We start from the raw sequence: 26,782 nt of genomic DNA, 5'->3' as shown, positions 1-26,782 counted from the left end.
AGTATCTGTGAGATCATGCATTGACCAGCAGATCACTCTTTGTAACCTTGCTTTGTATCGCATGTTGCTTCATTTTTACGTTTTACGACATTGTGATGCTTGGGTTTAAATTCCCATCGTTTTTCCATTTTCGCGAGTTGTGGGTAAATCGAAGTTTACCACATATGTTGAACCGATCTATCGTCCTTCGAGTGCTGTGGATTATCGTCTAAGTTCAGACCGCTTTGCTGACGTTCGACTCAAAGATGGCCGTGATGAGTACGCCATGTTTTTTGTGATGTTCGCGCATTAGAAAATTTTTTTGAGAATCGTAATTCGTATGAGCAAAATGGCTGATGATGATCCGTGGTTATTAAAAGAAGACTGCAATTTGAATGTAGATACAGAGTGCAAGAGTATAATATATCATCCAAATTTAAATGTGATTTTAATAACAACTGGGAGTGCACAGGTATACGTGTTTGATGTCAACTCTGGAGTGATCCTGCAGAAAAGTTCCTTGTCCGGTAAGCCCCTCGTTATTAATTTCTGTTATAAATCATCACCGAGTCTATCGATGATGTTATATACATTTCTTACCTTCGAAAACCAAAACGTCATTCAGACGTTCGCCATGGTCAAGGTCGTTTCCTCAGCGACATGTCAGAGGTACGATTCATGATTCCTGTTTCTTTTTTTTAATGCACCTTGCCCAAATACCATCACCCGACAATACTCATGTAGTAAAACCTTAATGTAAACATTCCTTGCTATTATTAGCTCTGTCTTCAATTTATTTTATCGGCATCATTGTTGACTTCCTTGTAAGGATGTTCGTGACAATTTCGTTTTATGTATTGTTCTCTTCTTCATCAATACGAGCAATTTACACTATTGCAGATATTGCACGATAAGCTTCTTTTTTTGACATACCCTTCTTTATACTCTTTGAGTTTGCTGCGACAATTTTGAGTCATTAGCATACAAGAAACTACTTGGTTGGGATGATGGGCTATCAGATGAATTCTACCCCGTGGTAAACAATCTACCTGGAACTGATTTGATTATGCTGACTAGGATGATGCAGCATGGTCAATGGTACTGGATACTTTGTAACATATGCTGCTGATTATCAATGTAAACGTTGCATTCAATATTTCTATAAAATTTAAGTGATACCGCTTTGTGTCAACGGCTATGACAAACTATTGTACAGCTGCGATATCGTTATGGTTTTAAAGGAAATCAATATTTATCCATGGTATGGTGAATGATTGTAAGATCTCGTAAGTGTTATTTACCGATTTATTCGAATTCCAGTACATTATTCATGTTCAACTATAAGGAGCATATTTCCATCTAGCATGATCATTAGTATTTCTAGAATCGTTACTGTTGCATAATATACAAGATGTGTATTAGCGTGATAAATTATTTGACAAAATGTAATATTGTGTGAAAAAATAGCAGAATAATGTGTCCATCACTATGCCACATCGCATTTCCGGGCACAATTTTCGATGACCTTTTTTGAAACTAAATTTTACTGTCTCACTCATGCTCAGCTTTACCTTGCTGAGTTTCATCCGTACAATAATTGTGCTAAACAAGTCCCCTGCTCCGAATTTGATACTTATTTTGTAAACATATGACTTCATTGTACAATTGAAAAGAATGAAGCAGTTGACTGAATTTGATTTTTTTACTTTCTACTGCTTGAAGGCCTTATCTTGATTACTGAGGACATGCATACCGTTTCAAAGTACAGTTTTGCTTGTCTGTTTTTGGAAACCTGATCTTCAAGAACCCTGTAATTTATTCGAATTCGTAAAAATGACTTTGTTAATTTTTTAAGCCTTATATTTATGAGTTACTTCTTGACCAATAGTAACTTGATCTAAGGAAGAGATACCACCATCCACTTGCTCATCTCCTTTGCTATCTGCCAAGAACTCAAATTTTATTACCATTTTTTTTTGTTTTTGTATTTGGAAATGACATCTTTCTCACTCACTATATGCAGGTAAATCAGGTGGAAAAATACAGGGAGTATATTTAGCGGAAGGCGTAGACAAAGTATTGTACACAGATGGAAGAGGTATCGGTGTACGCAGCGATCACAACGGGGTTCTTCTACTGGACACAATATTGCAGACCCCCGTATCATGCAGCGAAGATATAATAAAGCTAGAGCTGTTACTTAGCGAAGCCATCTTATTACACTCGTGCCTACGATGCGTAGAGTTGACTGTAGGCGATCACGTTCAAGAAGTGCTGCAAGAATTGTCAGCAAAAATTCTTGCGGCCCAAGCAATCCAGAAAAAGGGCATTAAGGCACAAAAAGTGAGTTACTTTTGGACACCATGCAAGTAGTTGATCCATCGCCAGTAACATGGTGGAATGGAAACTTAACTTTTTCTTAACACATATATCTTTCATTTCCAGTGGAATACCATATGCCTAGAACTGCCACATGGCGCATTGAAATTGGTATGTTCAGGATTGGTTACAGAATTAAAACTACAGAACAGACACATCCCTGCACTGCCAATTGCGTCGGCAATCAACGAACAACTAAATGGCCTATTACCAGGCTTGGTATTAGAAGGTGGTCCGGCAGATAGAACACTTATGTTTAGTGAAGCAGCTCGGCGTGACACATTTTCTAAATGGCCTCATATGAATTACAAGTAAGTTTTATTTGGTTTCAATTGAAAACCACTGTGGTCCAGTTCTTTCACATTTTTATCATCTATTCAGCGCAAAAACGTTACATCGTTTTATGCATCAACTACTGTTTGTTGAATAACAAAAAAATGTAGTAAGAGAGTAAAGTATTTGATTTTATTTGATAAATGACGATACCATGAAGAGAAATGACTTCCAGATGGGCACTGCCTGACAAAATGGCGCAGGCTGGGTTTTACCATCAGCCAAATTCAACGGGGGATGACAGAGCAATGTGCTTCACTTGCAACGTGTGTTTAGTATGTTGGGAACCAACCGATGAACCATGGTCTGAACACGATCGTCACACACCTAACTGTCCATTTGTCAAAGGAGAGTACACACAAAATGTCCCTCTGACAGTTGCTTTAGCTACGGCTCCTGCACGAGAATCTGGTGACAATGTTGAAATAATAAGCACAACGAACGTTGCTGGTCTTGTTGCCACTGCTTCATATAACGGCCTTGTTAACGTTTGGAACGTCAGTAACCAATTGAAAGTAAGTCATTTATTGATTTTAATTCAAAACTTTCCACAGTTTGTTTAACCGACTTAAAGTTGTATCGACAGATTTTGTTTGACTGTAAAAGTTTTACTTCTTAATGATTGCATTCTCTGTTTTTGCGCAGAAAGAAATTTCGTTTTTTGTTGTTACTTCCGACCAGGATGTAACCAACAAGGAATCAATACAATTTCACGCAGCAAGAAATTTGGCCACACCCTATCTGCCGAACCTTGGCTCAAACACGGATCCTCTATCTGATTACAAACCGTTGGGATCACAATCTCACAAGCTACAGTTGACTGCTCTATCGATTGCGGGAGGTCCTAAACCAGAAGTAGAAGTGGAACCCAGTAACCTGAATACAACAGTTTCTACTACTCTTGCCGAGGCCACAAGTACAGGAATTAGGCCATGTCTGGTGTGTGGTGTATCTGTTACATCAAATAATTCTTCGCAAATAAGAACTTTAGAGAATGTTTGGGCTGCTTCTACCGATCTGGCACCAGCTTCATCTTTGGTACGAGCCATGAACAGCGTAAATAGTGCCGCTAGCGACAGTTTAGATATTATGAAAGTAGCCGATAGAGGCACGCCATCGAGATCACAATATTTAATCTTATACGATTTTTACCACAAAATCGATATAACCCAACCTGCTAAGGCAGATAAAACGAAGGATTCCAAAACAAAGAAGGTCTTGTCTGGGACGGGAACTAGTGCAAGCTCTAACGGTGGTCGGCAGGAAAGTTTATATCAGGAATTATTTTTGAGTAAATTGTTGTACGAGGTGCCCGTTATCGAAGATGTCATTGAAGATGTTGTAATCGAAGATGTCGATGAAATGGTAATTGGTGCGCATTTCGATGCCCTAACAGCATCCTCATCTAATGGAATTCAGTGTTCTACACCATTCAATATGGCTGTTCCTCCAACTTCCACCCTCCCGTTCGACGCTAATTTCAATCCCATCAACGGGTGGGAGCAATTCGCATCAACCTCTGATATTACTGGGTTAAATAAAAAGACACTGGACTTGATGAAAACCCTAAAAACGGAGCCTGTAGTCATACAGACGATCTGCATAGATGCTCCAGATGTCCAGCGCATAACCTATGCTGTTCCGTCAAAAGACGGAAGACACCTTTACGTTGCACTATGCCCTGCATCAGATATCGCGCTCTCAGATCTACCGCCCACTACAAATGCCAATCGAATGGATATAGATGAAGAGAGTGAATTCCTACCATCAAAGAGTTACATGTACTGGGACCAAAACGAGGTCGAGACGACCAAGCTAATCAATGGGGAAGATCACAATAATCCATGCAAGGGTGGCGCACTTTTACTCGTCTACGCATTCGATCTTACCGGCAAAGTCGTTAAGCTTCTACCAGAGCCAGTAGCTAGGCGTGAACTACCCATCAGTCACGTTCCAATTGAACATGTCTTGCTGCCACTTCGAGACAAAAACCGTAGCCAGTCATGTTCCTCCGGTTCGACTTCTATCAACGCTCCACCTTCATCCAAAAAACCAAGAGGTCAGATAGCATTAGTATGCAAAGATGGCGTTGTCAGACTACTAGATCTTGCAACTTTGAAAACTATTTCGGAAGCAAAACTGGAAGGGCGCAAGTTCGTCTCAGCCACATACTGTAACAGTAAGTCAATCCAATCACTTTGGTCAATCGAGCACTTTTCTGCGATAGCTTGACGCCATTTATGTTAACGTTCAATAATTATACTCTTTCCATTGCGTTTATATTCCAAGTTAGTCAATGGGTATAAATAAAACAACATTGGTATTCAGGTCGGGAAAGATTGTGCGTATGTACAAATGACGGTGCGCTTCATTTCTTTTCAACAATGGAAGAAGAGGATTCGACCGAAGAAAAGGAGGACATCAATGATGTAAATATGGCTCCAGACACCGGAACCACTAATAATGATGAGATTGCTCCGAGTACTTCTACCAGTTCAGTTTCCTATCAGTACGTATCTTTATTGGCTTCAGTTTTTTAACATTAAGACAAACGTCCCATTGCGATGTAGCTTCACATTGACTTCACAATTTGTTGGCACCTACTATCGTCAAACTAGACTATTGGTGAAAAATAATAATATGTTACGAATTATGCATTACAGAGATCCCATATTAGCGCATAGAAGCAATTTGACATATTCGGATCTAAGAACATTGTATGAACTCACAAGATTTGACCGCCATTCTCCAGCATATGGAGCTACCGTCCCACCTTGTTGGAGTGAAATGATGCAAGCGCAAAGACAACGCCGTCATCCGCAACACCTTCATCAATCAGAAGATCAGCATCATACACGCACCTGGCGCCTCCAAAATGACTCGTTAGTAGTATTTTGTCTTAAATTCTTTTTCCGTTACTGTTCAGTCATCTATGAGTTACGTTTTGAATCTCACAATATCGACGATTCTAGTTTCCTTTTTGTTTTTTTTTTTTTTTTTTATATATAAGAAAATGTGAAATTTGAAAAACTTTTTTAGAACAACCTGGGATGAACATGTGTTCGAGTTGACACTACCCCGCAGTGCGGCAGGTAGTGTAGGCCATGTTGATGTGAGATTCAGCCTACACTCTCCCTGTCCAGAACTTCCTACAATTCAAGTCACTTTGCTTAAACAAAATATAACTGGCATCGGTCATCACAAGTCTCCGTTAACACCTGTCGATGAGAGGATAGACTTCACCATTGGTAGTGAACAAAAGGGTGAAAATCCTGTCACTACCAGCGAATATCTACGGCGACATAATACTGAAATTTTATGCGGCCCCATAAACTTACAACGGTGCACAGATCTCTCTGATTATTCTGGATGCGTCACTCTCACGAGCCCCAGACTCTTCCGATCGAAAGCCAGAACGATCCTTGTTCATATAAAAGCGCTAGTCGACCCAGTAAAAGATGGGGTATGTATAATGCTTGTTCATGTACCTGTGTCGATTCTTTCTTTTTTGTCTTGTTCGCAAAATTATTAATAGATTCCCATAAGTTGTAGTTGAAATATAAAAGCAAAGATAATTTCTAGTTTATTTGACAGTGTAAAAAAACGATGAGTGATGTGCATTACAGTATACCCCTTATTTCGTACAGGCTTCTACAAAATCTCGAATAAACATAATGGAAACCAAACCTCCGACTACCAAAAAATTGAAAATAGGCGAAGCCGGCCCACTCCTACCAGGGGCTACGGTTGAAAGGATTGCTGCTAGTGCCAACAAAAAATTGGAATACTATATCGGTGAGTGACTCAAACTTTTAATAGAATACTAAGTATTTCTTTATTAGCGATCGTTCAACATCATCCTTAGTTATCGTGTAAAATAATTACTGTAAATAACATTTCGTAGGCTGTGACTGGATTCATGAAATATCAATTACCATAAGGACGGTCCATTCAACTAACATACCAATCAAAAGAATTCAGCGATGTGCAATGCTTGAATCTAAATCGTTCATCGATAACATTTTGAACGTCGCCTGCCTGGATGGGTCTGATAAGTATGTCGTCTCGTAAATAGCTAATTGTGAAGTCTTTTGTACAAAATTATTTTATAGAAAACTTTACAAAGTAGCATTTTCGGAATACCCAAAAAATTTCACCCTAACGGGACTCTAAACTAGTTGAATCTTCTTCTTTAGATCACCAGTAGTACAGTCTCTCTCATTAGATATACTGAATTGGGCTGTTGCCATAAGAACAGTACGATTACGAACAGGATACACTAATCCGGAAATGAAAAGTATCCAGCTAGAAACTATACGATCTGTACAAAAACGTTTATTGGACTTGTTACGTACTTGTCTTCTACACGCTGGTAGAAGTATTGCTCACAAATGTGTGAAATTGATTGTTTTATGCAGCGAGTAAGTATCTCATGAATTCTCAATGACTAAATTTAAAAATCCATGTAACAAGAGGGTAACACTGCGTATTGAAACATTTGAACAATAATAGGAATTTCAATAACAATTTATTTATTTGTAGGGGTCTTCATAACTTGGACGAACCTTTGCCTTATTCTTTTGACGAGGCAGTATTATCAGTCTTAGTGACTTTACTTCCATCGGTAGTGGGAGTACAATGGGCTGGTTCATTGCGATGGCTTGCAGTACTTATAACTCGATTATTACCCCTTGATAGGAATCACAGTGTTGCTCAGCAATGCATAACTCTTGTGCAACAGATAGCAGTTGAGATGTCAAACAGAGTAAACCCCCATCATTTGCTATTGGCAACAAGGTGTGCTGATCTACTTTCATTTTTATTCGTTAACTATGTTTGCGACCAAAAGTTTAATACCAATATAATCACATATAGGTTTGGATTGTATAACACACCCTTTGAAATGGAATTGTTTGACATGGAGCCACCCATGCCAGCGCAATTTAGTTCTATCCCTGTAACTTACGCTACAGTAGTCACCGGAGAGCAGACAGCCTCCGTTACTGCTAGCAACCCCGCACACTCTCAAGAAACCATTGACTTGAGGGATCTTCTCACATTATCGGCGCATCCTACTAGCGAGCTTAAAGTGCCTAGCAAGCTTAGAGCGCTTTGTGCAAACCATAACATGAAGGGTCTTCTGGAGGTACTATTTTCAAATTCATTTTCGGTTATGAATAAATTTTCATTGCTCGACAACAAAAGTAATCATACGTGTGTGATACCCATGATTTTGGAATCACTGAAAGGCGCTATTCCGCCCTATTTGCTGGCGACCTTTAAATTATCTGGTTAATTTCTGTCATAACTAATTGATTGGACATGTTCTCCTTGGCTACTTGTTCACTCAATTATTTAAAAATCTTTCATACAGGTAGAACCTCTTCACTTTACTTGCCACTCAGCATCGGATGGAACTAAAATGGAGAAAATCGATCCCGGCGTAAACACAGTTAATATTGGTACAACGCTTTATGATAATCCATCGACAAACAACAACAACAACAACAACAACAACCCTGTACCAGACATAAAAATTATTCATCAGTCATATGTAAGTCACATTTATTTATTAATTCCTGTAATAACTTTTATTTATTTCGTACTAGACCTTGAGTATCCCGTACTATATTGACACAACTTTGCATTTGCTGAATTCAATAACAAAGTATGCATTAGCATGTCGATTTTAAATTGTGAGGAAAGATATCTTAACATAAATACATATTCACACCATAGTTTTTACACAATTATGTAACCTTCGGCGGAATATAATTATATCACCCATGGAAAATTCACATGAGATATCATGTGAAATAAATTTAACGTAAAACCGATTATCGCGCAAAAAAACTTTTGTCTTTGAATGACAGTGGCACAAATCTCTTTATTCCTATGTTCAATGTGTATAGAATTTCGAAAAGTGCAAATCCCCTATTTTAACGGACCTTGATCTTACTTAGGAACGCTGAAATAATGTGTTGTTATTTTATTATCCGTATGCGAAAGATACATAGCCGTCAGAAAGTACGTTCCAATGCTAGGCAGAATTATTATGGATAAACTCAAAAGTCTTTGGGATAATTGTCAAGGAGCCCTCGATGATAATTTGACTTTAAGGTTGAAAAACAATAATACACTTAGAAATTATGGTACTATTTGTACATTGTAGAATTTGGATGCGGTATCGCTAGAACCAGATCTTCAGGATAAGTTGGCAACAAAAATAAGTAATCTACTTAGTCAGTGTAACGCAGAAAACTCAAAAAAGCCAGCAGCACTATTGTCACTTACACCTGACGATCAATCAGACAGTGAGGAAGCTAATAATATTCCTGGTGAATTTAAAATCTGGCACAACGCTCAAAATGATGCTCCTAACCCTCATACGATAACTTCTTCCATATCGAAAGAAAAATCATCAGTACCAAACGCTAGTACAGCTACAAACAAAATTGAGGACAACCATAACAAGAAGGTAGTTTTTGTAGACGAGGATTTCATTTTATATATCTTTATTAGATGTATGTTATTATTTTCAAATTTCACTGACAACGGTTTAACTACTTACACATCACATTATTAACAATATTTTCTCTGGTCTAAGAAGAGCGTTTATAATACTTGAAAATGCACTAATTTCATTAAGAGATTTGCGATAAGGAATCATCTGAGCTCAGCCATATTCGCGAGACTGAACCAAAATACGCAGTTTCATTATCTGAAACAAGTGGAAGCCATTTATTTTTTTTGGAAAATTCTACCCTCCTGTTAACTACTTACCGTATTTACAGTACAATGCATAATACGGTGGACAATTTCTTTTTTAAAACAACAAATCGTATCGATTTACTTCGATCAAAAAAACGTAAAAAAATTCGTCCTGCCGTAACTATTTGATGTTGATTTTATTAGTGACGTCCTTTCGTATTTTTAATTAACTCTAAACATTCCATTAAAAAAAAAATAAAAAGTTTACCTATTTACGCTACACTAAAGGCCATGCGTTACATTTTCGCGTACAGAGAAACAATGAAGTTTCTATCACATATGACCTGCGGAAGTACATGTCGCATGCAACTCGAACTTTATTGTTCTACTGAAACCATCATGGCCTTATGTGTATGTTTCTTCTTATTCATCTCGCTATGCATTTATTTAGCGACCTATTGTTGCAGGATATTAACATCTTTGAAATTTGTTTGCCATTAATATACACGTGATAATTGTGCGGAATTAGTTCAGAATTATCCTAATCAAACTTTGCGTGATACATTGAATTCATTTCGTCTATTACTCAGTATAATAGTATTTTTATTTTACGTTTGGCTAATTTTCAGGTACATAGAATTTTGTATGAAAAAGTTGGGCTTATTATTTCTTGATAGTAGAGATATTGTAGTCAGACATGTAAGGGTGCGAACTGTTTTGATGTTAAAATACGATTTTAGCGCGAAGACATCACATTTCCGTGGGGCAGGCTGCTGAGCTGGCCTCCGCAGCAGGCCTTGGTAGTCGAAAGAATGCATTCTGGAGCTCGACGATTTGTTGTATTGGACTTCGGCTCCCCTATATTATTGACCGATCTGATGATACCCTCGTGCAGCGATCTGGTATCATTGTCTATAGATATCTGGACAAAAAGCGAAGAAAGTGACGGGACTCGTCTCTTTGTCGCAGGAGATATTGGCTCCAAGCCTCTAGTTGTCAGCGATCTACAGCCACCCCCAGTCTGTAGATATCTTAAGGTATTAGAACTCTTCAAAGATATCGGAATGAAAAGAACTTTCCTCATCGAATTTCTCAGATGATTCCAAACCACTCTTATTTTTCTTCATCAGATCACGACGATTGGACGTTACGGCATGTCCACCACAAGGTGTAAGATTCCTCTGGGAATGTTTTACGGACATATGGTAGTACTTCCAGGTGAAGATTACTTCGAATTAAACACTTCCTATGACAGGCAAGACAACACCATGGACACAGCTGTACATCCATCGATAGAATCTCAATGTAGTATTCTCTCCGCACTTGCCGAAGACGTCCAGTGCAGGTATATTGTTCTTGTATGATTTTAGATGCAGATATCTATGATAAATTATCAATTTTTCTTCACGCGTATTGAAACTTTGCGTATCTCACCAAAAGATAGATTATTCATAACGGTCGTAATGGTATCATTTTTAGGTTTAGCTTGGCAACGGAGCGGCTGAAGGGGCTTTTAGACCCGCTGTTGTGTACAGAAACACCAAATGTCATTCACATGCAGCATTATTTACATCAAAGTAAATCTTCGAATGAGAATGTTGAACAGTCGTCTGCTAAAATCTTGTCCACATATCAGGTAAACATGAAACAGATCCGATCAGCAATGGCTTAACAAACGCAATTCGAATCTACAAAGGCGCGTATAATTTTAGGAGTGTATGGTGTTCCAACAACAACTGAACGTAGTGCGCAGCGTATGGCGACGACTAGAATCTTGGAGAGGTTCTCAACACGTACCAGTACCATCTTTGGCTAGTGCACCTACCGACAAGCTTAGAGCTCTTGGAGAAACTTTACTCGACATTCTTCTCTACACAGTATATGAAATTGGACCCGTGCCTAGGGTAAGTATAAGTTCTTAAGTGACTATACTTAAAAAAAAAGAAGTTTTAATTATGGACTTCGAAGCAAGGGCGAAGCATTGCTCCTACAACTGACTGAATAAAGTAATTCCATATTCTATTATTGATTATTGCAGATTCCCATTTCACTCTGCGATGTATTTACGCCAATGATTTGTGATAAGTTTTTCCATTCCATTTGCGTTGTAACTGCTGCGCCGAGGCTGCAACTCCATGCAGCTGCACTTTTGGCACGTATGGTGGGCCATCAACCTTGGTGGGGAGATTTTTTGGCCAATACATTGATCAATTTATATTCAGCTTCTTGTACACACATCTTTCCTCAAGACAGGTGAGAATTATTCAATAGATTTTCCGTAGGTCATCTACATTAGGAAAGAGACGTATTACTTGGAATATAAAATTTGCTTTTGCGGGCAACATCATACCTGTTGCATGCAAATTGAAATTCGAATTCGGAATTATGCCTGATATATATATATATATTTTTTTTTTTATATTTGATTTTGGTATCTTTTCTAACATCAGCTACTTATAGCATGTTCAAATGTAGAAACAGGTTTTAAAAGTAAAGGTTGGACAGCATTAGCTCTGATCATATGTTGCGGAAACATAGTACGAGTAAAACACGTTATCTCATATCGTATGTCTAATTTCTAGGGTGTTCATACTGCTAACATTCCTCGGACGAAAGTCACTAATAGCAGGAGCTAATAAATCATCGGTGGTAGATTCCATGGTTCGTACATTGGGCAGGCTATTAGCTCCTTTGTCTAACGGTCAAGCATCAAACACAAATCGATTGGATACCACCCTTATTGGCTGGGTTCTTCTCTTCCTTTCCGTTTGCTTGGATACGACAAATGCCCAACCCGTTTCGCATGAGGAAAACAATGACAAATACAAAGATCAAGGTATCGCTCAAACATCCGTTTATTTATCCGATGGAATTTAAAATCGATATTTTAGAGAGTTTAGTTCACGACGTAGCGCAACGTTGGCGTACTCGAATGAAGACTTTAGAAAATCGAAATTGATACTATGAAATTCCACATTTGTTTCAGTCTTGTCTACGAGATGGGAATTCATTCAGGGAGAATCTGCGATGCAACGAAAATTCGTTAGTGCCAGTCGTTCGTCCGCATCTCGTAATTATCGTAAGAAACTCCAAAAGCGACTGATGCATCACAAACAACAACTGCAGGATCTTGAGCAGGCCAAAAAAGCCTTTCATGCCTCTAACCAAGTACAAGTTAGTTATATTACGATAACAAAGTTATTCCAGTAACGGAGATATCGCCATGTTTTTTTCAAACTGGTCTTCGACATTGAATGAAGACTCTAACTTAGAATACTTATTTTCAGGCTTTGTCTGCCCTGTCATCCCAAGCTGCTACTTTAACTAGTAAACTTGAAGCAGCCTTGAAACAGCAGGAACACTTTTTCAAAAAAACGTTAAAACAACACTCAGCAAAACATTTTAAAGATATACTTAGTATCAGACGAACCGAGTCTCAAAATTTAGCTCGAAGTCCGCGACCACTACCACCGCAACCTAGCTCGAGGTAAGTAATCCGCTTGTTACTTCAACCAAAATTATTTACTTCCCTAAGAACCGAAGGGATGACGAGAACGATAATCTGCGTTATTTAATTCAACTGAAAATGATCCGTGAACATTCTAGTAGTGTAGAGAATAATGTTTACATTTTTTGCAACAACAGTCGAACGGAGGCAAGCTTGGACGCGGATAATGAAACTACAGGACACTTATCACATACACATTGCCTCCCGGTTGCACGTGGTCTCGTGGCTCTTATTTTAAATAATGCTGCTAATGTCGATATGTTCCTCCTGGCCTGCAAGGTGAGTTTAACTTTATTACAAAGGATCCATGTAGGATGAGTTTCATGAAATTCAGTCAAACTCTAGTCATCGCGTACACTAAATTCAATAATTTCTTGGCTTCAGGTTGTAGCACGGTTAGTTGTATCGACTCGTCCTGCGATCAGTTTGGGTGAACTTATGACGGAAGAACAGTTGTTCAGATTAGTCAGGTTGGCTACGGGCGCCTCAGACGCCGCTTGGGCATCACATGCAGTTTCGTGTCTTCTACAAGATCTATTAGAAGGTGAAGTTTTCAACATGTGAATACGTAATTGCGATAGAAAGAACATTTCAAGTTTTACACTGATCATCTGCGTGCATCTTTGTCAACCTACATGAAATGACTTGTTGACCAGGTGGTAGACTGTTCCCAAAAACATCAACAGCTCGCGAAGGAAGCCCATCCGAAGAAAGTTTCGATTCATTGGCAGCTGAGGAGAGTAGCACCGCTGACGAAGAAGCAACAGCCGTTGCAGGACCAAGCAATTCTGCTGCAACATTTGGTAACGAAGTTGGTGACGCGGATGGCGATGGAGATGAGGATACGCAAGACAGTGTGGTCGTAACTCCTGCAACTGCCTCTACGTCAAAATCCAATGGATTCACGCTCCCATCCCTACTTGAATCTGATGATAGCGAGCTCGAAGACTTCCTTGATGACATATTGGAGCGTGGTAGAAACCTCCTCAAAAAAGGAACTACAGTGTCCAAGTTTCCTGCTCCAGCAGGCTTGGGGTAATTCAATTTTTTCAGCTCGAGTAGAGCTATGTAACTTGAACGACAAAGGAAGTAGGGATAGCATTCCAAATCACATAGAGTTGAACGAACGACTGACTTGTTTTTATTTTTTAACAATGCTTATGTGTTTTTGAGTCATTCTTCATTTCATATTATCATTCCAGCAGCATTTCTCTGGCAGTTGATGCCAGACTAGAATATGGAGTAGAGACCGGCGTAGAAATTGCCTTGCGGAGATTATCTACTCTCGGAGCATATAACCTACCACTAAGCGTAAGCGCAACTATTCAGGTATGCTTTAATTTGGAAGACTTCAAAAAAATTTTAGTCGCAAACGAACAGACCCAATACTTTGATGAATATTTACAACAGGTTCCCGTGGAATCGAACCGTTACACGCACTCAGCGACTTCCAGAAACTCTGGTTGGAGCGATAGAAATCAGGATAATTGGAACTCTAGCGATGCAGCTCTGTCTAGTCTACTTATGCTTACTCGTTGCTTTGAGAAAATCTTCACAGACTTGTACTTGCAGGTACTATATACCAAAACAATCCACTTTGTGTATCGATAACATAACTAAATTATCCTGTGATTGTGTACACTTTAGATCAAAGCTATCTGGAAGTTTAAAAGGATTTTTCAAGCTTTCCACTAAATGATGACGATTAATACAATATGATGAACTTTTTTTTCCGATAGAATGCAGGTACCAGTTTACAGCTCGTATTGCAATTATGGCTGACGCTAAACTTGGATGGCGCAACTGACCCACCAAACAGCTCAAGCTCATTCGACCCGTCGTTGCTCCCAGCGATACCACTCAGTTCTGCAGCAATTTCTGGCCTTATTTCTGCACTGTCCTGGTAACTATTGAAATCCTGTTCATTAGTGTTCCTGTTGTGTATTAAAATTTTCATGCTGTTTGGGATAAAATGACCGCACATTACTGAACTATCCCCTCATGCTTCAGCTTTTGATGGATCTAATTTTTTTATCTAGGCATCCGGGAGTTTCTTTACGAGCTTGGTGTCTTGCGCTGCAATGCTTGACTTTAGCCAGTAATCAACCGCTGAAGACAACTGTAGAAAATGTTGAGGTTGCCAGCAGTTGTCAACCTCTAGACGGCCTACTTGGCGGTATGGCGAGCTGCATTATTAAAGAACCAAACATCGGCCCGATGTTATTACGCCTTTTCTCGGGTAACGGACTAAACGTTGATACCACAGACAAGCAATATGTCATGGTAAATGTTTTCAGAATTTTTGATTTCGTGACGTGGATTGTTCTCATATCTCATTCTCATATCGTTACTATTTTATCAGGCTGGACCAACCGTGTGTCAAGCGTTACAAGATTTTTTGGTGCGATTAGAAATGCGATGCGACGTCATAACGCCAAACAGTTCTTTAGGCAATTCTTTGAAGGAATTGCTACTCTGGGTAGTTTACCAACTCGTGCAGCCCGGAGGAGCTTTAGTTGCCCGACGAGGTCCACTCGATGCCCAATGTAAACTCATAACATCTCTCATCAATCTCAATTTTGCCAACACAGACTTGGGCACTGCAATGAGCATATCCGAATGCGTGGGTGTCTTGGTGTCTACGTACGTCAGAGGATCTGGTGGTCAGTATAATTCATCCCTGATTATTTTCAATGTATATTTAGAATTTCTCTGTTTCTCACAGTGATCGAGGCATTGAATTTGGCTTAAAAAAACGATCAACATTTGATTTGTAAATTCTTAATTAATGTTTAAATCTTTCACCTTCCAACAGTCGGTGCACAATGTGGAGGTGCGGTTGATAATGGTAACCAATCCGGAGGATTCGGAGGACTGTTCGCTTGCGTTCTCGGTGGAGATGCAAGGCAAGGACGTCCTGCAACATGGGATACGTTAGTCGTTGCGCTTATCAAACTAGTCTGCAAGCTCATTCAGACGCCTCTACCCAACGTGAGTATTGAACGTCAAATCGATGTGTTTGATATCGTATTTTAACAGTGGATCTTGTGAGTCACTCACTTATGAAATTTTTCTCAGGCACGATCCACCAGGCAAGATAGTACAACGGAAATGGAAATCGGTGAAACATCGCAAAGGTCTAGTTCAAGCAGCAGCGTTGAACAAGAGAAACTTAATACCTCTCAAACAGACGAAAGTAAGGTAGCCGAGCAACGAACTTCATCTCGAAATCATCAGCATGGTACTACAAAAGCACGCGTTCCATGCGTTGCTGATACAGGTACGTTTTCTTACCACTTTTTCAACTAAAGACGTAGACAATCAATTACGTGTAATGTCATTTCTCCACTCTCGGTGGCCAATTTGATCGTTCGAATTATTGTATCCACCTGCAGAGCGAGGAATCTTTTTACTAATCCTATCGATTTTTTCTAGTCTTGCAACATGAACCAACCATGATGAGGCTGTTAGGTGCCCTCGGACACAGTACAGGGTCGTCGTTAGCCATGTTGTTGGGAGAAGGCGCAGGAGCAGCTACAGAGCTAGGAGATCCCTCGTCAATTCCCGATGCCACTTTTCAATTACTGTCCACTCTTACCAGAAAAGCCAGCAGTCCCACTCTGGTTCTCAACCCGCTCTATCAGTATCTTGCGTCATGTGAGTGCGAAGAAATAACTTAAAAACAAGTCCACGATTCCGGAGCAAACGTTGAATCGATTCAAATTAAAATTAGTTCGTGCCGTTTCGTGTCGAAATATTGTCATTGACGCGCTTGTCTGATTTTTTTTTTTTTTGTTCCCTTTTCAGCGTGTGGGCAAACTGGAGGAGAGCGACAATTGGGAGTGATGCAATTATCAGAACCTTTACTCTGGTATATATTAAGAGTCCTCGACAACGAAGCATCGCTGTCAGTGTTTACAAGTATGGGCGGTGTAAAAGTGCTGTGTGAAAATCTGGTTAAGGCTAGTAGTAGCAGTAGCGGTAGTAACTCGGCGTCTCCAGGTGTAATAGCTTTGGTTATGCAACATCTTTCAAACTCGCCAAATCTTGCCCACGTTGCTGCGAACAGTAAAAAATGTGCAAACTCCGCCGAGTATTACGAAGATGGATTACTCAATTTCGCACCACTCGGAACAATATCGTGGTCGAATCCTACGGCGCAAGCTGCGGATGTTCTTATTCAGAGCGCTGCTCCTCATAGACGAGCTAGAACCGCTGCGTGGTCTTACCACTTCTACCCCGACGAATCTTGGGTGGATCTTACAATTACTTTACCTTGCGCAATTTTACTTAGGGAAGTAGAACTCCAACCACATCTTACCGCGCTTGCCAGTGAGTTTGACAAAACATTTATTTATTTTTCAATAGAATATTTGACTTTTCTTCATTGTTACGGGCATTTTTTCGTTTCACAATTCCCTCATTACCTCTATTTTAGGATTTGTTAATCCGTCAGTGTACCACAGATACATATTCTTTACTTTTTATTCGTGTAATTTTTCAATGAGTGCAATACGTATTTTTTTACAGCCTGTCCATCCGCAGTTGCTCTGGAAATAGCAAGAGAAGGCAACACAACTTTGACACCCATATGCCCGCCTATGCCTACAGCTGGATTAACATTCATAAGATTGACTTTGTCTCAACCAGAAGTGGTCACCGCAGTTTTGGTTAGACTTTACAAACCTAGAGACTCAACAAATCTGGGGTTGAGTCAGATAAGGCTATTAGGTATGACTGCCTTTGGTGAAATAAGAACAACTACCGAAGCGATAGACGAAGAACAGCTCACAAAGACGAGGTAAGTTTATTGCATTTAGCTTTTTCTTTTCTCTTGAAAAATCATCTGATTTTTAATAACTCATCGATAAATTTTTACCCCTCTTACCGAAAAAACATTTGATCTGTCCTACAGCTTAGGTTGGCTTCGGTTAGTGCATCAGTGCTTATCGGTGAGCATGCTGAACAGCAGCCTCTCAGATGCGGTTTTAAACTCTGCGGCATCCGTGGAAGGACTTATGGAAGCATGCTGTAATTTGTTGCTACTTCCAGCCCCATCGCTTTTTACTCCCAATTTAGAAAGAGTTCTTCTACAACTGGGTCTACATTCACGAGATCTTGGTCTACGCTTGATTAATCTTCTACTGAACAACAGATCTACTCCGCTTCTGCAAGGTGGGACTTATTCGATTTTTAATAACAATCAGTCGCGACTCATTTTAGTAACTAATTTCAGTTTTTAAGGCAAATTTATTGGTTATTTATCACTAATATTAAGGTTTATAATAAATTGGGCATGCTCGATCTTAATGCCATATAAACTGTTTCCAGGTGCTCTAACATCTGGAAGCCAAGAAACATCGACGGTGCAGTTGGTGGTCGAGCTGCTGCAGCAGCTGTGCTCCGCACAAGATGATACCACAGAAGCAAGAATGTTAGCTGTCCTATCGTGGCTGTATAATTCAGCTGTCAATGCAGTCGCTCGATTCAATTCTAACGCTGCTCTAATTTCACCGTCGGCGATATATGTTCATTGCATTTCCGCCATCATATGGAAAGCCCATCAGCAAACCGATCTTAACTACGACTTACAATCTCTACTCACCAATGAACTCTTCAAGTAAGAACCAATGACGATATTTCAATTTTTCTTTTAACCGCCAAACCTAATTCCTGTTATACTTGATACTTTTTAGTGCCCTATACGAATGGAGCTTAACTCTAGGAACTTACACAGCATTGAAACAGTCGATCGATTCTACGATATGCTCTCTCTGCTACGTGAGACCATCGCTCTTCCCACTTCTACTACAAAAAGTTAGAATTCTGGTTCCCAATTTAGCCACTGATCATTCTGCCTCTATATCCGACGATCGAAAAGAAAGTGAGGGACAGACCGATGACAGGAAGAGTGAAAACGACGCCGAAGAATGGTACTGTAGGTTGGTACTGCCCGAATGCAAACGGCTCCATCTTAGCGAAGGACAGTTGCTTACCGTAGCTGCTGCTGCTAGATCGCCACCCGTTACACAGCAACTCATAGATTCCGGTCTTCCTGCTCTGCTTACTGCCTCAATTACAGGTTAGTATTGGGCCTGTCATGTCATATCATTCTGATACTCGATAGATGCATCATGCTTGATTTACTGAAATTTTATTCCAGAATTTTGTAACATCGAACAAATAAAGCAACGTTCGCCTAAAGATGAAAGATGTACAAATCACACCAGCAGAAGTCTAACGGACAGCGATAAAGCCGGCGAATCTTCACACCAAACCAATAATAACTTAGGTAATAGCATTAAAATAAGTGCGCGATTTTCATAAAAAAGCAAAACATATTTAGTTATTGACCTAAGATATTTAATTACAATTATTGCCCGCAAAATTTTCAGATGGTTTGTGCATGACAGAACCTGAAAGTATATCAATGGTATTGGAGTTTCTGTCACTGATATGTTCGGAAGGTAGAATGCGGGATTGGTTGGGAAAAGAGGGTCGCAGCTTCTGGCTACCGCTTTTGTCGCTGCTAAGCAATCGCCCCATTGAAAATCCTTCTGTCTGTTCTTCTCGGTACGCATCAACGGAGTAATTTGATTCCATATATCATTGTACTTTGCTGTTTGTTCACAATTATCACGTGAGAATATCGAATGGATCGAGAGAAATTTTATTTTTTATATTTTTTCTACAGGTGCTCAAAAACAAGCGTCTCCTATTCCAGCTTGGAGAGTGCCATGATAAAATTCCTGTCTCGATGTTGTTGGTGTCATCCGGTGAATCAGAAATTACTTGCTGAGCTGCTGACGGATGTCATTTCGCAACAGAGAACACCGCTAAGTGAGTCCATATGCTTCTATATTTCCTAGAATTCAATGTAAATCGTGTGACATGATGAAACTTTCAGGTGTCCGATACCTACATGGCATTTCTGGATTCACTCGTCGCTTAATTCTACAACTTCTGCTGGAGGGCGAGAAAGTATTAATCGCAATTGGATCCGAAGCGCCAATGAAAGTTGTGACTACCGAAGCTAAGCACAACATGCCGTCTATGCCTCCACATCCGGCACACCCCCTTGGCCATTACCATCAACTTCTCTACCTTCCTACCCAAGCAACGGTAGCAGATATTTTGCAGCAAGTGTCCGGTACGTTCGTATTCAAAATCTATGCCTCTTTGCCTGTACCCCAAAGTACATGATTTTCTCTTAATGAGGTCAGTCTCCGCAACAATATCATTTTGAATTACTGTTTAATCGGAGATCTTGAACTAATTTAGGTACTTGGCTTCCGTTACTACTTCCATCAAATTACAAAGGAACTGAGAATCAAGCTACAGATTTGAACCGCACCAGAGAACTTTGGGAATCTGGTATGGCTCTGGTGGCAGATACCCTTAGCGTAGCTGCTGGTAACACAGCAAAAGACAAACGAGCCAAAGAAGCATCGCTCAGATCTCAAACCCGTGGCTCATTGTTGAGGAGGGCTCGAACAAATGCTGGTAAGGTTTCAATCACGCTTTGCATCACCGAAATTCTATCGTCTGCTATAATCGTAAAGCAAGCAGTCTTTTTTCGACTAGATCTCAATGGAATTATAACATGTATTGAAAAATGTTTGAAACTGTAATTTTTTAACGGACTCTCATCCATAGATGGAACATCGACAGCTGGGAAAAGCTCTTCCAATATTCTCCAGGGGGGCTCGTCAAGTACGGGAAATCAACACTATCTGACCCATGCATCACATCCAGGCATTCCACTTCCTCCTCAACTCACCATTTCTCAATTGCTTGCCATAGCAGAAGACAGTGGAACATCTCTGTCTGAACCTTGTCTCTATTTATCGTTGCGTCAACGTAACAAAGATTCCAAAGGTATGTATGTTTGCCAAGTAAGGGATTTGAGGGTCAGTTACAGTTAAATCCTTCCGTCTTTCCACGTATTTTAACAGGATTCTTGGTAACTATCTTTAAAAAATGAAGGTTTTATACACAGAAATGTCCTGATCATTCGAATTAAGATAAGAGTGAAGATTTCTGCAAAGTACTTTGCGACCTGTGATCAATGATTCGATGTTTTATTGGATTACAGAGGAGATACCGAAACAGAGCGACAACGAATTGCTCAATTATCGCAGTGCGGAGAGTTCGCTCGGAGTGTTTAGCGCTACAGGTGGATTAGCTATTCTAGCAACACATTTACCTCTCATCTATCCAGATTCCGGAAGATCTGCCTCGTATACCGAGAAATCGCCGTCGCCGGAACAGCCAGATGCCGATTGGGTAAAAGTTGAAGCCAGCGATGAAATTTATGAAGATTTAGAAGGTGTTAATGTTGGCTCACCGAGGGCACCACCTCCGACACCTCATATTCCTCCTCATTCTCTCGCCGCGTTTGGACTCTTCCTCAGACTTCCTGGCTACGCAGAAGTCCTGCTCAGAGATCGCAAACACGCTCAGTGCTTGCTCAGGCTCTCTCTGGGTGTATTAGATGACGGAGATGGAGGTGACGTTTTAGCTTCTCCATTCGCTGCTTCCCTGCCAACGCTCCCTTTCCAAGTTCTTAGGCAATTGCTAGAAGCAACACCGCCAACTACGGATGATGGTTTGTTGTTGAGGCGAACGGCAATCGATATAGGCGCGGTACATCTGCTGCTAAATTGTTTGGCTATCTTTACACATCAAACCGGCTACAACGAAAGCAACGAACAAAAATTGGGGCAGAGCGGAGGACGCAGCGATGACAAGTCACATTTGTATTGGGCAAAGGGCACCGGGTTTGGAACAGGGTCAACACAGCAATCGTGGAATGTGGAGCAAGCGCTTTTGAGACAGCGTTCCGAGGAAGAGCACGTTACAGTCCTGTTACAAGTGATAGCTAGCTATGTGGGACCTGGTGGGCCACCGCAGAGAGAATTACCAACTCCATTCGGCGATCTCCTCGCACGTTCCTGTTTACTCCCAGCTCTCTCCTCATACTTACGAAATGACTCCGTCTTGGACATGGCGAGGCATATCCCTTTGTACAGAGCAGTCCTGCAACTTCTTAGAGCAATGGCTCTCTCGAGCCAACTAGCTCCGCTTCTGCTTCCTCGAGGAGGAAGGAACGCCGAGCTTTCTATCGTGTCACTTTTATCCAGCATGAGAGTCTGCGTAGACACGTACATGCATAAAATAAATAGAACAAGGAGCAGCAAATCAAAATCTGCTTCCAAGTACCCCGAGGATACGGAACAAGACGAAGGGTTGGCTACGCTGATCCCAGATATTCAAGAAAGTGCAAATATTGTCCAAAACGCTACCTCCAGGTTGGCTAGCGCTGCTGAAGAACTTGCAGGCCCAAGTCCTACAGCTTCGGAACTTCCATTGCGATCCGTCGAACAGAGATATCTAGAAGTTATGAAGAATCTTCAGTTCGGTATGTATATTTATAATTTGAATACACTAGTCTTCTCCCCGTACCATATCTTGATGCCGTTAACTACTGAGGTGCCTAATAAATTTCATTTATATTTTCAGACACTTATGAAATGATAACAGAAAACTCTGAAGGTGGTGGTTACAAATTTGTTGTATCCCATCACTTTGAGTCAAACATGAGAGAAGCTGGCGAACGTAGTCATCCAACTAGAATGAAAAGGCTCGCACAAGAGGCCACCACTCTGTGCACTGCTCTTCCTCTCTCCTATAGCAGCAGTGTGTTTGTCAGATACGATGCCGATAGACTCGACGTCATGAAGGTAGGACAGTCATCATCAGTACCACTGACGTATAATTTTATGTAAAATTATTCATCGATGTGTAATTTATCTCTGAGTTAATCATTAATTTAATCGACCGATGTATTCATTCCTTTATTTTAGGTACTAATAACAGGTCCAGCCGAAACTCCCTATGCAAATGGCTGCTTTGAGTTTGATGTGTACTTTCCACCGGACTATCCTAATAGTCCGATGTTGATAAACCTCCAGACAAATGGTCGACGGACGGTTAGATTTAATCCTAATTTATACAATGATGGAAAGGTATGCCTCAGCGTTTTGAATACATGGCACGGTCGGCCGGAAGAAAAATGGAACGCCCATACCAGTAGTTTTCTTCAGGTATGCAAATGCTTTGATGATTCTATGTGATATGCAGCCAATGACTCTTCTACGATCGAATTTCGAATGCTTTCATTCCGATTCTCAGGTCCTAGTGTCGATACAGTCGTTAATCCTGGTATCAGAGCCATATTTCAACGAACCAGGCTACGAGCGAACACGGGGGACGTCCAGTGGAGCTCAATCTAGTCAAGAATATAATGCGAATATTTACCAAGCTACTGCTAGGTGGGCGATGCTTGACCAAATACGGAATCCTTGTCCCTGTTTTAAGGAGGTATGCTTTATTTTTTCCACTGCTTCGTTGCTCGTTATTACCAATGTGGCGCACGGTAACGTCTCTAGATTGATAAATTTCTCTTCCATGTTTTACTAACAGGTCATTCACACTCATTTCTGGATAAAACGACATGAAATTGTTACGCAACTCGAAGGTTGGATCAGAGACATGGAGCGACATGGAGCAGATCGTCGATCGGGGCGCACCATTTCCCTCAATGCTCTAGCACTTAAAGTAAGTCGAGGAAAAGTTGAAGTTGGATCGTCACCTATTCTCATTATTTTTCGTCCATAGGCCCGTATTCACACTCGAAAATGCTCCTTTATTTTACAGAGACATTATAGATTATTGAGAGACGAATTGAACAAACTCCCAACACCGGAGGGCTTGGAGGATTTAGTGGAGCCCCTTTCGTCCCCAGGTTCGCCTCTGGAACTCGTTGAAACTCCTGATAGTCCGAGTACACCACCGACCTTGACAACATCCGCAGTTACTCCAACGGCAACATTAAATGATGCAATTACACACCTGAGCAATATTGAGGCGAGCAGCAACATGATACATCATGATATCGACACGGATGTAGAAATGGAAAAAATGGTTTCAAAAGTGTGTGAATAATTAACGGGTGTGTATAGATTGTTGGACATTTCGAAAAGTCTATTGTTAGGATTAAAAACAATAATAGATTTGAACCAGCTTTTACAAATAACTGGTTTAAAAAGGTGGGGCGCACGAGCAATGTGGAAGGAACAGGACGGGCAAAGGTAACGATGGAGAGAAATAAAATAATAATAATAACAATAATAACAATAATAATATTTAAATGAATAATTAAAATAAATATACATATAATAAATAATGTACGCCAGATTTTGAAGGATGTGTGGTGTACTTGTTCATGACAGCTATGATACATGTGCCACGTTCTAATAACCTGTACTTTAATATTATAGGTACCAACTGTTACTCCAATATTTATTATACATGTTCCTCGTTTTATGTAGCTGGTACCCCTACATGCAATGCGACTGAATCTTAAGATTATGTTAATAAATAAAATGGGTACATTGTTATGTAGCATCAGGTATTAGTTTCCTTTTAAGTGCGAACATTATCTGCTGAGAAAACGAGAAAAGAAAATAGATGTGAAAAGATAAAGAAAAACAAATGGACACAAATCGTACACGCAAGCCGTTATTAGTAAACGTAGTGATGTAACTAATCAGCACACAGTAATTTTCATATGAATTGATTATAACGAAACTAATAAAGTCATTTGGTTTTCAACTGGCTTTTAATATTTATCCGAAAACATGGCTTTTATGTGCCTTTTCTCAATTCAGATTTAGCCCCACCCCAAGTGGGTTTAAATATTTAACCATAAGTTTTAGGTTGCATTGTATATAAAACCGTTTTAGGTTGACGATAGAAAAAACAAGGAAAAATTTCAAATAAAATTGATTAGAAAAAAACAAAAAAAAAAACGAAGAATGAGAAAAAGAAAAAAATTCAACAACAAGCAAAATATATAGTAGGTTTAAATATACATATTTGTTATATCTACTCATGACTTAGGTATATAATACTTGTATTGTATTTAGTCATCAAACTTCAAAATACATTTACCGCGAGAATTTAGTCAGCCAAGAATTTTAAGTTTATCATTTACTCCTGAAAATTGATATATCATCATTTTTATCTGAAAATCATCGTCGATATTGTCTACAGTAGATAGTTGAGCGAAAAATGGCGATAACATTCTGCACACAATTATTGTAACTATTCTATCGATTGATATGACCTTACGGATATTAGGTAAATGATAATTTTGTGTAAATTTATAGACATCAACCGTAACTATGCAGCGATATTTTATAGTACCTACCTACCTACCCAACACATTAACCGAATGGTGGTCATTAACATGAAATTTTTTAGCTAATTAGTGAAAGAAATTGAATCGATCAATTGAATTTATTGTTTTAACTGTCACCAAAGCGAGGTAAATGACGCTGTGTGGAAATAGAATCGACACGACGATATTGAAGAGAGAATAATTAAAAGGATACGACTAAAGAAACTTTTCCTTCCTGAGAAAGGAGATCATACGGAATGAGGGGGAAAAAAATGATAAAAAATCTGATAAACAGAAGAAAGGAAAAATGATTTGACCTCACCTCAGACGAATCAAAGAATTTGAGAAATTCATAATATCGGTATTTCACCTATTTCATTTCACTTTACTTGATGTTATTCTTCTTTCTTTTAAATTTGAGGCTAGTGTCTATTATTTTTATATCTCATTATGATGAAACGCAGGACTATAAATTGTAGTTTGAATTATTGATGTGATAGTCGTCTTAGAATTCAGCTTCAATTTCATTTCTGCATTCTGCACTAACGAGCAAAGCTAGATGAAATTAAATTAGTTTCAATAACTTTCATAAATTATCCTGCAAAAGCTCTTGACAAAGTGATATGCAAAGTAATATTTTTCTGTTCATTCGAGTGACCATCAACTTTGATATAAGTATTCTTTTTAATATAATCATTTGGTTTTGACTTATTTTGATTTCATATTATTTTTTATTCTTCTATTTTTTTACCCAAGATAATTTCATTTCGGTGACTATATTACTTGGATAACGAAGCTGCGTGTAAAATTGAACATACCATAGTAACAGATATTTGAATTATAGTTTTGCCAATTAATAAATATGATTAATTATAATACTGATAATATGTGAAAAAGTTGAAGACATGTAATATATGGATTTCACGAATCAAAACTCTATATTGCCATACATTTATACGTGTTTCAAGTTAATTATTCTCGTAATTCAACAATTATTCAATGATAAATAAATAAAAAGCAAAAGGAAAAAAATAATGAACAAAAACAGATGTCACAATAATGTGAAATGAATATAGGTAAGATGATGTACTTATTGGAAACATCCTGTAGGATAGTATTATTACGTCATATTGGTAGTTTTTTTTTGTGCACCTCGTTTTTCGTTCACTTTTGAGAGGTGGGGTCTGATGAGGAAAACTACATAACGTAACGTAGATGAAAATAGTGTAACGATAATTAAGGAGAATATTATTATGAATTCTAAGATTATTCTTTGATTTTGTAAGTTTTGTATCATATGTTATATCATTTTTTGATCAATTTCATGTAAAAAAGAACGCAAACGAAAACAAAGAAAAAAAATAACATACGTACCACACATACGATTATGTGAAGATGAAGTTTTCAAATATAAACTTAAATTCAAAAAAAATAAAAAGGATAATTATACGTAGTGAATTGTGTTTTGTGATCATTTGAAAATGAAATATTTTAACGAGATAAAAATTATTTATGATTAACATAACTACGAAAAGGAAGACGAGTTTGAAAAGTTACGGATTATATCGGTTTAGAAAAAAATCGTATTATCTTATAACAATTGTCCCGAATCAACTGGCACATGTAAC

The 26,782-nt window shown here is 39.2% G+C and overlaps 1 protein-coding gene across 2 annotated transcripts; it reads left to right on the top strand.

The window, feature by feature from the left end:
* The first annotated feature begins 190 nt into the window (after window positions 1–190).
* LOC105686409 (baculoviral IAP repeat-containing protein 6) lies at window positions 191–26,607 on the top strand. Of its 2 annotated transcripts, none has more exons than XM_012401208.3 (51): window positions 191–506; window positions 2,003–2,322; window positions 2,425–2,669; window positions 2,867–3,206; window positions 3,337–4,870; window positions 5,020–5,200; window positions 5,355–5,573; window positions 5,731–6,154; window positions 6,339–6,486; window positions 6,596–6,746; window positions 6,888–7,112; window positions 7,234–7,488; window positions 7,567–7,837; window positions 8,066–8,245; window positions 8,864–9,169; window positions 10,143–10,439; window positions 10,533–10,747; window positions 10,882–11,038; window positions 11,115–11,306; window positions 11,441–11,655; window positions 11,985–12,238; window positions 12,389–12,576; window positions 12,690–12,889; window positions 13,048–13,189; window positions 13,295–13,454; window positions 13,567–13,945; window positions 14,116–14,239; window positions 14,321–14,482; window positions 14,650–14,813; window positions 14,950–15,193; window positions 15,273–15,573; window positions 15,726–15,901; window positions 15,989–16,190; window positions 16,346–16,567; window positions 16,718–17,242; window positions 17,441–17,711; window positions 17,826–18,085; window positions 18,242–18,530; window positions 18,607–18,992; window positions 19,074–19,202; window positions 19,306–19,483; window positions 19,605–19,750; window positions 19,818–20,060; window positions 20,192–20,413; window positions 20,567–20,788; window positions 21,006–22,331; window positions 22,433–22,653; window positions 22,777–23,016; window positions 23,105–23,293; window positions 23,396–23,530; window positions 23,630–26,607. In XM_012401208.3, the coding sequence occupies exons 1-51, from the start codon at window positions 320–322 to the stop codon at window positions 23,915–23,917; spliced, it is 14,250 nt and encodes a 4,749-aa protein (XP_012256631.2). In that variant the 5' UTR covers window positions 191–319; the 3' UTR covers window positions 23,918–26,607. The 2 variants fall into 2 exon arrangements, with proteins under 2 accessions (XP_012256631.2, XP_012256630.2); XM_012401207.3 differs by having other exon boundaries at window positions 14,113–14,239.
* Window positions 26,608–26,782: the final 175 nt, after the last annotated feature.

The sequence above is a fragment of the Athalia rosae genome, chromosome 3, assembly GCF_917208135.1.
Source record: "Athalia rosae chromosome 3, iyAthRosa1.1, whole genome shotgun sequence".
In the NCBI taxonomy this organism is placed as follows: domain Eukaryota; kingdom Metazoa; phylum Arthropoda; class Insecta; order Hymenoptera; family Athaliidae; genus Athalia; species Athalia rosae.
Note: the sequence above shows the minus strand (reverse complement) of the source record. Positions and strands in the feature narration are given on the sequence as shown.

Bases quoted from the DNA above. Each gene is read 5' to 3' on its own strand.
- LOC105686409 (XM_012401207.3), top strand. From the start codon at position 320: ATGAGCAAAATGGCTGATGATGATCCGTGGTTATTAAAAGAAGACTGC. The intron at 4,871-5,019 runs GTAAGTCAATCC...ATTGGTATTCAG, and splicing joins CTCAGCCACATACTGTAACA to GTCGGGAAAGATTGTGCGTA. The intron at 16,568-16,717 runs GTGAGTGCGAAG...TTCCCTTTTCAG, and splicing joins CTATCAGTATCTTGCGTCAT to CGTGTGGGCAAACTGGAGGA.